At 47.4% G+C, this 11,948-nt stretch overlaps 1 protein-coding gene across 2 annotated transcripts in view; it reads right to left on the bottom strand.

The window, feature by feature from the left end:
* Positions 1–11,948, bottom strand: part of bcar1 (BCAR1 scaffold protein, Cas family member) — a 33,875-nt gene that overhangs the window by 9,716 nt on the left and 12,211 nt on the right. For both annotated transcript variants that reach the window (XM_052060844.1, XM_052060843.1), the window contains exons 4-6: positions 4,912–5,301; positions 909–1,778; positions 327–413 (exon numbers count right to left, since the gene is read on the bottom strand). In XM_052060844.1, coding sequence (XP_051916804.1) covers positions 327–413; positions 909–1,778; positions 4,912–5,301 — 1,347 coding nt within the window. The remainder of the gene's footprint in view (positions 1–326; positions 414–908; positions 1,779–4,911; positions 5,302–11,948) is intronic.

Here is an 11,948-nt window from a genome sequence, read left to right as displayed (position 1 = left end):
TTGTTTCTGACTTGAGTTTAATCTTTGGATTTAAGCAAAGGAATCCCTATTTTTGCTGAAAATGTCTGAATTTGGTGCGGTGTAGCTCCCCAACTCCTGTTCTGATTGACCCCAAATTTAAGATTTCGTGTTGTGCCATCACCATCAACAATTACAGAAGGTTTCATTAAAATCTAAATCTGCTTGGTTGATTTGGCATGGAACGACCCCATTCAGTTGTTCAACTGCAATGGGGGACAATGTTATGTTCTTGACACAGGTGTTAAAAATAAAAAGATGTGTGGATATTTGGCCATTTCAAAGAGGTCTCTCACACACACACGCACCTGTTGCTGCTCCAACTGTGTCTTGTTTTTGATGCTGCTGCCTTTCTCCATCAGTTGTCTTTGGCTCTTCTCAAACTCTTCCTTACCCTGACAAAATAACACAAAGTCCCCTCCTTATTTTAGTGGTCAAACGGTTGAGTGTTCAATGTTACATTAATGGTTGATTTAATATGTGTGACAATATCAATGTTAATGAATGAGAAGTGTGAGGCGTATTGTCATAGTTTCACATGGGTTAATGTTTGTAAAAGTTTTTTTTTCCCTCCAAAATCTCCTTTCACTGAACATTTTAGTCATTTTACTTGTTATTTCTTGACTTTCATCTTGCATGTCTGTTAAGAAATGCTTTAAAATGATGTATTTTTTGAGAGAAGCACATTGAGTTTATCTTGTGTATGAAATGCACTCCATAAATAAAGCCGCCTTGCCTTAAATTATGTATGTTAAATGTCAAGGCATTATGATCATTGTAAGCTGATTAAAATGCCGATAAATCTCCAATTACTAGCAATAAGTTCACACATCTCGACCTGTATTTGTCCACGTGTCAAACTGTATGTAATGCAATGATCATGTCTGTACCTGGAGATGCACATAGTCATAATCCTCCATCCATCCTTCCTCGGTGGTCTCATAGGGTCTGTCAACACCCCCCTCTTCCTCTGCAGCAGCAAACTTCGGGGGCGAGGGTAAAGGTCGCGACTGAATGTTTACTCGCTCTCCCGCTTGATAGCTCCCACTTTCTGATCCTGTCACGTGGGAGCTAATCCCTCCTGGCAATGGAGGAAGCGGTAACTGTTGCTGGTGACTGCGTTTGAAGAGCAATGAGGCATTGCCGTGGAGAAAGGAAGCCAGCTGTTTGGCGTCATCTGGGATTCCACGCACTGTCATTACTAGCTGATCTAAGACATCCCGACCTGGTTGAGGTTTGGCGAGTTCTGCATGCAACCAAGAAATGGCATCTAAACTCTGAGTCTGCGCAATTAAACTCTGAAAGACCTCCTCCAATTTGCCCACCTGTCGGCCCAATTTGGTCTGCAGGGAGCGGTCGGTGGCCTGGCCCGCATTTGTTACGGCACCCCGGGAAAATTCGAGAAAGTCCCGGAGAGTGAAACACACCCGGTCAACGGCCTGGTGAATGGCTGGAAGATTCCCCTCCAAGTTATCCGGGCTTCGCCAGTTGCTCGTGATGAATGACATCATTACGGAGACACTTAACTCAACGGCTTGTTGAAGGCGGGAAAGGCGCTCCATGGCCGGGTCCAGGTCTAACAGAAGGGGTTTTCCACTAAATGGGGCAAGAGATGATGAGAACAGCTCATTGTCGGTGACAGGGAGCATGTCCAAGGAGGAAGCCGAGTTGTTGCTCAGTGTGCTCCCTGTGCTGGAGGCCGAGAGCCGCTTGAATGCCCTGTGCAGCTCCTCACCTGGCAATTGGGCATCACGGGCGACCTGAAATTCATAAACAGGTTTCAGTGTCTTTACACAAAGAGACTGAATGACTGGAGTTAAGATACTGCTCAGCACGGTCATCACGGTAACGGAACGAGGAATGTGTAGACCACGGTGGCCAAATGATTTGAATTGCCAACCGTTGTTTTCTCTGTGCGCCCTTACTCAACGTGACGGTACCAAATACCAGGCAGCCAACACAATCTGGAGCTGAACACGCTCAGGACGGTAGATATGATCGTGGACTTCAGAAAACATCCAAAGCTGCCCTTCAAATGATCCAACTGCCCTGCATCAACCATCAAGACCTTCAAGTTCCTGAGAACCACAGTCTCCCAGGACATGAAGTGGGAGGGCAACATTAACTCCTTCCTGAACAAGGCCCAGCAGAGGATGTACTGAGGAATGCTGAGGAAGCAGGGCCTGCCACAGGAGCTGCTGAGACAGTTCTACACAGCAGCCATCAAATGAGTCCTGAGTTCCTCCATCAGAGTCTGGTTTGGGACTGCCACAAGAAAAGGACAAGATCCGACTGCATTCCACTTAACTGGAATACATTCACTTAGCACATCAATTAATCATTTCTCATTTGCTATTCACTCTCTTAACTGAAGCAATGCCCTATATCTAGGCACTTTGCAATGTTTTATTTTTTTATTTTTATTGTCCACACAGTTGGGGGAATGTGCTAACCCTAGTGTCAAAGTCAAGGCCCGGGGGCCAGATCTGGCCTGCCACATCATTTTATGTGGCCCGCGAAAGCAAATCAACCATGTCAAGTTCTATGATGCTTGATAAAGTCTGAACCAAAACTTCATTTTGTCATATGTAATCCACAATAACAGTTATTATTCTTGACTTCTGATTTTAAAAGTAGTTATTCATCAATTTATTGTGTGCTGTGTACGTAATATGTGGAGGGGATTCAACATTTATATGGTTTCCCAAAATTCATAACGGCGATCCAAGGGAAATCGTAACGACAATGTGGCAAGCGACAAAAATGAGTGCTCCATGCTTCAGGAGGGTCAATTCTGCAACTCTAAACTCAGGCAGATCTTGTACAGTGAGAGGGCACCAGGGTCATTATAGTGAACGAAATGGAAAATAAAAAATAACTTTTTGTTCACAAAAACAAATGCTTTTGGGGGAAAAATAACAATGAATTGAAACTATAGTACAAATTGCGTTTATAAAACTAACTAGGATTACGGTAAAAATGTCCTTTGTTTTCATCTTTGTCAATTAATACATTTAAAAATCGTACATGAGATTTTGGAGTTGATTTTAAATACCGTATTTTCCGCACTAAAAGACGCACTGGATTATGAGGCGCACCTTCAATGAATGGCTATTTTGTAAATATTTTTCATACATTGGACGCTTTGCATTATAAGGCGCAATCTACAATGCCTCCACTAGATGGTACTACGCTCCTTCCATTCAACTCGAGAGGCGTCCGTTCAACTTGAGGCGTTCATGACCTCTCATGGCCTCTGAAAAACGTAAATTAAGTATTACTGTACTTAAATGAAACTATGAAAATTGAAAATAATGCATCAAAACAGAAAATCAAGCACGGAAATCACAAAATAAATTCTATATCCCCCTACAGATTTTTTTTGTGATTGAAATTCTATATCCCCTTACAGAATTTATGTTGTGATTTCCTTGCTTGATTTTCTTCGTGGTTTCATTGAAGTAATAATTAATTAACGTTTTTCAGAGGCGGCCATGAACGCCTCTCGGGTGGACGGAAGAGAAGGCACGGAGACGGACAAAGACGTGCGTACAGTACTTGTATTTATTGAGACTGTGAAAACCATTAATAAAGTCTGTTTAAAAAAAATAAAACCACAACCACAGCTCTCCGTTTTTCAACAAATACAGGTGCATCTTTGTCCGTCTCCGTGCCTTCTTTTCTTCCGGTCAACTCGAGAGGCGTTCATGACCGCCTCCGAAAAACGCATTTGTATTTCCTTGATTGTAGCTCGAACAGTATGATCAGATGTCAGTTGTAGTTATTTATTCCTTTGTTGTGTATTCACAAATGATGAAATCACAATATAAATTCTGTAAGGGGGGGGGGCTATAGAATTTATTTTGTGATATCCTCGCTTGCTTTTCAGTTTTGATGTATTATTTTCAATGTTTGTAGTTTCATTGAAGTACTGTAATCATTACTTTACGGTTTTTGGAGGCGGTCTTCAACGCCTCTCGAGTCGAATGGAAGAAGGCACGGAGACAGACAAAGACGTACCTGTCTTCGTTGAGACTGTTCTAAAAAGTGAACACCGCAGCGCTCCTTTTTTCGGAGCTGCAACAAAAACCCTATTTATTAAAGTCAAGTCAACAGTATTTATAGAGCACTTTCAAACAGCCATCGCTGCATACAAAGTGCTGTACATGGAGCGATTTAACATGCACAATAAACAGTAAGACAAATCGGTAATAAAGGTGGTAGAAAGCACCAAGCAGTAAAATCAAGAACAAATCTGTCATGCTGAGTCGAACGCCAAAGAATACAAGTGAGTTTTGAGGAGGGCTTTAAAGATGGGCAGCGAGGAGGCTTGCCGAATGTTCAGTGGGAGGTCATTCCAGAGAGCGGGACCAGCAACAGAAAAGGCTCGATCCCCTCTGAGCCTCAGATTAGTTCTTGGAACAAAGGCTGGTCCACAGACCTGAGGCGCCGGGCATTGGAAGCATGTCTCCAGGAAGGAACCATCTTGGAGTCCATGTATTACTGTAATAACCATACACAAGACGCACCGGATTTTAAGGCGCTCGGTGAGCTTTTAAGAAAATGGAAGACTTGTTTAAGATCACACAGCGTAATCTGGGTGGCATTTTATTCAGTATTTTTAAATCATCTTTTTATTTTTGACAATATCTGTAAATTTAGTTTCCTGCTTTTAACTGATAAGGCATACTTGATGGTTTTAAATGCTGCTGAAATTAAGTGCTGCTTGACGAGCCTATATTGTGTTAATAAATGTGACGTCACTGAAGGCCTATGGTTGAAATGCACGGCCCGTCACTGCCCTCAACCTAAGTAAGCTCATGTCTGTTCGCCAGCGACCCTGAACACATAAGCGGTAGAGAACGTTGCTGGCCAGGTCTGTGCATCTCCTACCTGTGGCGGGACATCGTAGATATTTGTGCATTCGCTCTCTCCTCGCTCCTCTTGCTCTCTTGGGATGTCATAAACATCCAGGGCAGGTTGCCCTCCATGGTGCACGCGAGCTGGAAAATTGTAGATTTCCTCGGCCAGCTGGCTAACTTTATCTCTTCCTCTGTGTTTTTTGGTGAGTGTAGGGGGTGGCACATCATAGACATTTTCATCCTGCTTTACATTTACATCACGTTTGTGATCATCATTGGGACTGCTATACATGTACTGCTCGGGAAGAGTGGAGGCTTGCGGTTTCTTGTTGGACAAATGGGAGGGCACATCATAGGTCTCCTCTTTTATAAGTTGAGTGACAGAAACTTCTTTACCGACTGTGGATGGGAAATCATAAACCTGGAAAAATGAGAGAATATCTTTTAGAATCATTAAATACATCATTGTCAAATTCCTAACTTTAATGGGTGTCCAGAAAAACAATCTCTGCTTTTCCAACATTAATGATGGCGAAACAGGTTGTTGCGCAATCTTTTGATGCAATAACTGATATCAAACATTGGTTGATTTGGGCTTCGAGTCCAGCCTATACTGTACTAGAGAGTCTCGCGGTGGTCGGCGCAAGCAACAAAATAAGTTGAAAATGAGTGACGTATTACCGTACAACCCAATGTAATGAGGCAAAACAGCGTCAAAATGTGAATACCACCTAACCGTAGTACAGCAGTATATCACAAGAAAGTGAGAGTGCACTACTTACATTTTTGTTTTCATGTGACAACATTGAAGAAATTGCTCTTTGCAACAAACCCAGTTCATATGAAGTTGTAATGTGATGTCATATGAAGCATGAATAAAAACAGAATACAATCATTTGGAAATCATGTTAAACCTATTCTTAATTGAATGCACTCTGAAGACAAGATATTTAATGTTCAAACAGATTAACTTTAGTGTACAGTATCAGCAAATCCATCCAAATCCATTATCTGATCCACTTATCCTCACGAGGATCACACATACATCCACATTTGTTCCATATTTTTCAAGAAAATGGAGCTCCTGAAGCTCCATAACTTGACGTGACAGAGAGAAACTGCAATCTGTTTTAGATCACGCACCCAAAAATTTGTTAAAAATAGCTGTGAGACCTTGCTCAACAAAAATTATGTTCCCCAGTGTGCAGTTTGTGTAACAGTGTAAATTTACCATCACCGAAAAATAACACACAACACGTAACATCTTAACCACTGGCAACAAAAGTGAGTACATCCTTAAAGTAAAAATGTCACAATTGGGCCAATTTTTCAATATGCCTTCCTTGGTGTCATGAGACACTTCGTGAGCCGTCACCTTACCGTGGTGGAGGTGTTTGTGTGTCCCAATGATCCTAGGAGCTAAGTTGTCTGGGGTTTTATGCCCCTGGCAGGGTCACCCATGGCAAACAGGTCCTAGGTGAGGGACCAGACAAAGACTCATAAACCCCTTATGATAAATAAAATCAATGGCACTCAGTTTCCCTTGCCCGGACGTGGGTCACCGGGGCCCCCCTCTGGAGCCAGGACTGGAGCTGGGGCTCGTTGGCGAGCGCCTGGTGGCCGGGCCTACACCCATGGGGCCAGGCCGGGCACAGCCCGAAGAGGCAACGTGGGTCCCCCTTCTCATGGTCTCACCACCCGTGGGAGGGGTCAAAGGGGTCGGTGGCAATGCGAACTGGGCGGCAGCCAAAGGCGGGGACCCTGGCGGTCCGATCCTCGGCTGCAGAAGCTAGCTCTTGGGACATGGAATGTCACCTCTAAGGCAGGGAAGGAGCCCGAGCTGGTTTGTGAGGCAGAGAAGTTCCGACTGGATATAGTTGGACTTGCCTCCACACACAGCCTGGGTTCTGGTACCAGTTCTCTCGAGAGGGGTTGGACTCTCTTCCACTCTGGAGTTGCTCACGGCGAGAGGTGCAGAGGAGGTGTGGGCATGCTCATTGCCCCCCGGCTCAGTACCTGTACATTGGGGTTCACACCGGTAGACGAGAGGGTTGCCTCCCTCCGCCTCTGGGTGGGGGGACGGGTCCTGTGTTTGTGCATATGCACCAAACAGCAGCTCAGCATACCCACCCTTTTTGGAGTCCTTGGAGGGTGTGCTGGAGAGTACAACTGCTGGGGCCTCCCTTGTTCTGCTGGGGGACTTCAATGCTCACATGGGCAATGACAGTGAGACCTGGAGGGGCGTGATTGGGAGGAACGGCCCCCCACCCCCCTGAACTCGAGTGGTGTTTTGTTTTGTTATGTGTTTTTGCTATTGGACTTCTGTGCTCTTCACGGACCGTCCATAACGAACACCTTGTTCAAACATAAGGGTGTCTGGTGCACTTGGCACCAGGACACCCTCGGCCCCTAGTTCGATGATCAACTTAGTGGTTGTATCATCGGATTTGCAGCCGCATGTTTTAGACACTCGGGTGAAGAGAGGGGCGGAGCTGTCAACTGATCACCATCTGGTGGTCAGTAGGCTCCGATGGTGGGGGAAGATGCCGGTCCGTCCTGGCAGACCCAAACGTATTGTGAGGGTTTGTTGGGAGCATCTGGCGGAATCCCATCTCTCCCACCTCCGACAGAGCTTTTCCCATGTTCCGGGGGAGGCGGGGGACATTGAGTCAGAGTGGACCATGTTCCGTGCATCTATTGTCGTGGCGGCAACCCCCGTACTCGCTGGTGGACACCAGCAGTAAGGGATGCTGTCAAGCTGAAGAAGGTGTCCTATCGAGCCTTTATGGCCTGTGGGACCCCAGAGGCAGCTGACGGGTATCGACTGGCCAAGCGGACCGCGGCTTCGGTGGTCGCCGAGGCAAAAACCCGAGCGTGGGAAGAGTTCGGTGAGGCCATGGAAGCCGACTTCCGGACGGCTTCGAGGAAATTCTGGTCCACCATCCGACGTCTCAGGAGGGGGAAGCAGTGCACCACTAACACTGTAGACAGTGGCGATGGGGCGCTGCTGACTTCGACTCGGGACGTTGTGAACCGGTGGGCAGAGTACTTCGAAGACCTCCTCAACTCCACCAACACGCCTTCCTTGGAGGAAGCAGAGCCTGGGGACTCTGAGGTGGGCTCTCCTATCTCTGTGGTTGAAGTCACCGATGTGGTTAAAAAGCTCCTCGGTGGCAAGGCCCCAGGGGTGGATGAGATCCGCCCGGAGTTCCTCAAGGCTCTGGATGTTGTGGGGCTGTCCTGGTTGACACGCCTCTGCAACATCGCATGGTCAATAGGGAGAGTGCCTCTGGATTGGCAGACCGGGGTGGTAGTCCCTCTTTTTAAAAAGGGGGACGGAGGGTGTGTTCCAACTACGGAGGGATCACACTCCTCAGCCTCCCTGGTAAGGTCTATTCAGGGGTGCTGGAGAGGAGGGTCCGTCAGGGAGTCGAGCCTCAGATTGAGGAGGAGCAGTGTGGTTTTCGTCCCGGCCGTGGAACAGTGGACCAGCTCTACCCCCTTAGCATGGTCCTTGAGGGTATGTGGGAATTCGCCCAACCAGTCTACATGTGTTTTGTGGACTTGGAGAAGGCGTTTGACCGTGTCCCTCGGGGAGTTCTGTGGGGGGTGCTTCGTGGGTATGGAGTACCGAACCCCCTGATACGGGCTGTTCGGTCACTATACCACCGATGTCAGAGTTTGGTTCGCATTGCCGGCAGTAAGTCGGAATCGTTTCCAGTGGGGGTAGGACTCCGCCAAGGCTGCCCTTTGTCGGCGATTCTGTTCATAACCTTTATGGACAGAATTTCTAGGCGCAGCCGAAGTGTTGAGGTGGTCCGTTTTGGGGGCCTCAGTATTGCATCCCTGCTTTTTGCAGATGATGTGGTGCTGTTGGCTCTTTCAAACGGGGCTCTCCAACTCTGACTGGAGCGTTTCGCAGCCGAGTGTGAAGCGGTTGGGATGAAAATCAGCACCTCCAAATCTGAAACCATGGTCCTCAGTCGGAAAAGGATGGAGTGCCCCCTCCGGGTCGGGGAGGAGATCTTACCCCAAGTGGAGGAGTTCAAGTATCTTGGGGTCTTGTTCACGAGTGGGGGTAGGATGGCTCGGGAGATCGACAGGCAGATCGGTGCAGCGTCTGCTGTGATGCGGACGTTGTATCGGTCTGTTGTGGTGAAGAAGGAGCTGAGCCAAAGGGCGAAGCTCTCAATTTACCGGTCGATCTACGTTCCCACCCTCACCTATGGTCACGAGCTATGGGTCGTGACCGAAAGAACGAGATCCCGGATACAAGCGGCTGAAATGAGTTTTCTCCGCAGGGTGTCCGGGCTCTCCCTTAGAGATAAGGTGAGAAGCTCGGTCATCCGGGAGGGGCTCAGAGTCGAGCCGCTTCTCCTCCACATCGAGAGGAGCCAGATGAGGTGGCTTGGGCATCTGATTCGGATGCCTCTTTGACGCCTCCCCGGTGAGGTGTTCCGGTCATGTCCCACCGGGAGGAGACCCCGAGGAAGACCCAGGACACGCTGGAGAGACTATGTCACCCAGCTTGCCTGGGAACGCCTCGGGATCCCCCGGGGAGAGCTGGAAGAAGTAGCTAGGGAGAGGGAAGTCTGGGCTTCCCTGCTAAAGCTGTTGCCCCCGCGACCCGGCCCCGGATAAGCGGTAGAAGATGGATGGATGGATGGATGGATGGATGGAAGTAGCAATCATTTCCAGTGAGGCTAGGACTCGGCCAAGGCTGCCCTTTGTCGCCGATTCTGTTCATCACCTTTATGGACAGAATTTCTAGGCGCAGCCTAAGTGTTGAGGGGGTCCGTTTTGGTGGCCTCAGTATTGCATCCCTGCTTTTTGCAGATGATGTGGTGTTGTTGGCTCCTTCAAACAGGGCTCTCCAACTCTCACTGGAGCGTTTCGCAGCCGAGTGTGAAGCGGTTGGGATGAAAATCAGCACCTCCAAATCTGAAACCATGGTCCTCAGTCAGAAAAGGATGGAGTGCACCCCCCTGGGTCGGGGGGAGATCTTGCCCCAAGTGGAGGAGTTTAAGTATCTTGGGGTCTTGTTCATGAGTGAGGGCAGGAGGGAGCGAGAGATTGACAGGCGGATCGGTGCAGCGTCTGCTGTGATGCGGACGTTGTATCGGTCTGTCGTGGTGAGCTGAGCCAAAGGGCGAAGCTCTCAATTTACCGGTCGATCTATGTTACAACCCTCATTTATGGTCACGAGCTATGGGTCGTGACCGAAAGAACGAGATCCCCGATACAAGCGGCCGAAATTAGTTCTCTCCACAGGGTGTCCGGTCTCTCCTTTAGAGATAAGGTGAGAAGCTCGGTCATCCGGGAGGGGCTCAGAGTCAAGCCGCTTCTCCTCCACATCGAGAGGAGCCAGATGAGGTGGCTCGGGAAACCGTTTCGAATGCCTCCTGAACGCCTCCCTGGTGAGGTGTTCTGGGCATGTCCCACCTGGAGAAGACCCAGAGGAAGACCCAGGATACGCTGGAGAGACTATGTCACCCAGCTGGCCTGGGAACGCCTCGGAATCCCCCGGGGAGAGTTGGAAGAAGTAGCTAGGGAGAGGGAAGTCTGGGCTTCCCTGCTAAAGCTGTTGCCCCCGCGACCCGGCCCCGGATAAGCGGTAGAAGATGGATGGATGGATGGTGTCATGAGACTTATTAGTTTTACTAGGTCTTTTGTGAATTGCCGAGCAAGTGTGCTAAATTTAAAAACCTTATGGTGAAGAAGTCAATGAAGTAAGGATCTGAAAAAACAAAAACAACAACTGTTGCAGTTCATAAAGATGGCTTTGGCCAAGATCCTGGAACTGAACTGCAGTACAGTGGCCAAGAGCACAAAGCGTTTTAAAAGGACAATTTCCACCCAGAGCAATCTTCACCGCGGTCCACCAAAGGAGTGCGGTCCACATCTCAACGTTTGATCGATCATCCAGTGGGGTCGTCTTTGGAAAACAGACATCATGAGTGCTGTCAGCACTGCTGCAAAGATTGAAGGGGTGGAGGGTCAGCCTATCAGTGCCGAGATGTGCTACATACTGCATGAAATTGGTCTGGGGATGAAGCGTTTTGAAAAGAATTCCCACAAACAGCTTGGTGGGATACAAGCATACAAAGGACAATGTTTACTGAAAGCATTTTCTCTGGTCTGATGAGACTATGATGAAATTATCCTGTTCAGATTGTGTCGAGCGTGTGAGATGGCAAAGATGTGATGAGTACAAAGCAAATGTGTCTTTCCTACAGTTAAGCATAGCGGTGCAAGTGTCATGGTCTGAGGCTGCACGATTCCTGCCACCACTTGGGCGCACAGTTCACTGGGGTAACGATGCATGCCAAAAATCTAAGTACTGTGATACACTGAAGCAGAGCATGATCCACAATACAATACAATACAATACAATACAATACAATACATGCTGATTTATATAGCACTTTCACAACAGCGGCAGCTGTAACAAAGCGCTTAACAAAACAGTTAAAGTAAAATAATAAATCCCCCTCAGTTCAGGAAACTGAGCCACATGGCAGGATTAAATCATTATGATGACCCCAAACACGCCTCCAAGATGACCCCTACCTTGCTCAAAAAGCTAAGGGTAAAGTGGATGGACTGGTCAATCATGCCTCACAATCTAAATCATGTTGTGCAACTGGAGGGTAAACTCAAACAGAAGGCAGAGGAGCACAAGATAGTGAACATCCACCACTTAATAGCATCATACGATACAATCCATTTATTTGCATCGTGCTTTCACAAAAAGTGCAGCCGTTTCCAGAATTGCTCTTTCCAGAATATTTAACATGGGCGAATGGAAGATGATTTCATACCCAAGAGGGTTTAATTAAGGCAGCACTAGAAATTACAGGTGGCCCCGATAAACTATTGACATTTGGGCACAATTTGGACATTTTGATTTAGAGCTGAAATCTGTTTTGTTCCCAGGAGTTTAGACGTTAATGGTGTGTCATTACAGAGAAAAATGTGTGAAGTAATAAATATAACAAATATTTCAACGAATAAATGAATGCATAAATGAATACATGTATTTGTGTCATGTGTTGTGTAGGTGCTCTC

Source organism: Hippocampus zosterae, chromosome 3, assembly GCF_025434085.1.
Source record: "Hippocampus zosterae strain Florida chromosome 3, ASM2543408v3, whole genome shotgun sequence".
In the NCBI taxonomy this organism is placed as follows: Eukaryota; Metazoa; Chordata; class Actinopteri; order Syngnathiformes; family Syngnathidae; genus Hippocampus; species Hippocampus zosterae.
The sequence above is the reverse complement of the archived record's forward strand: the minus strand, read 5'-3'. Positions and strand labels throughout refer to the sequence as shown.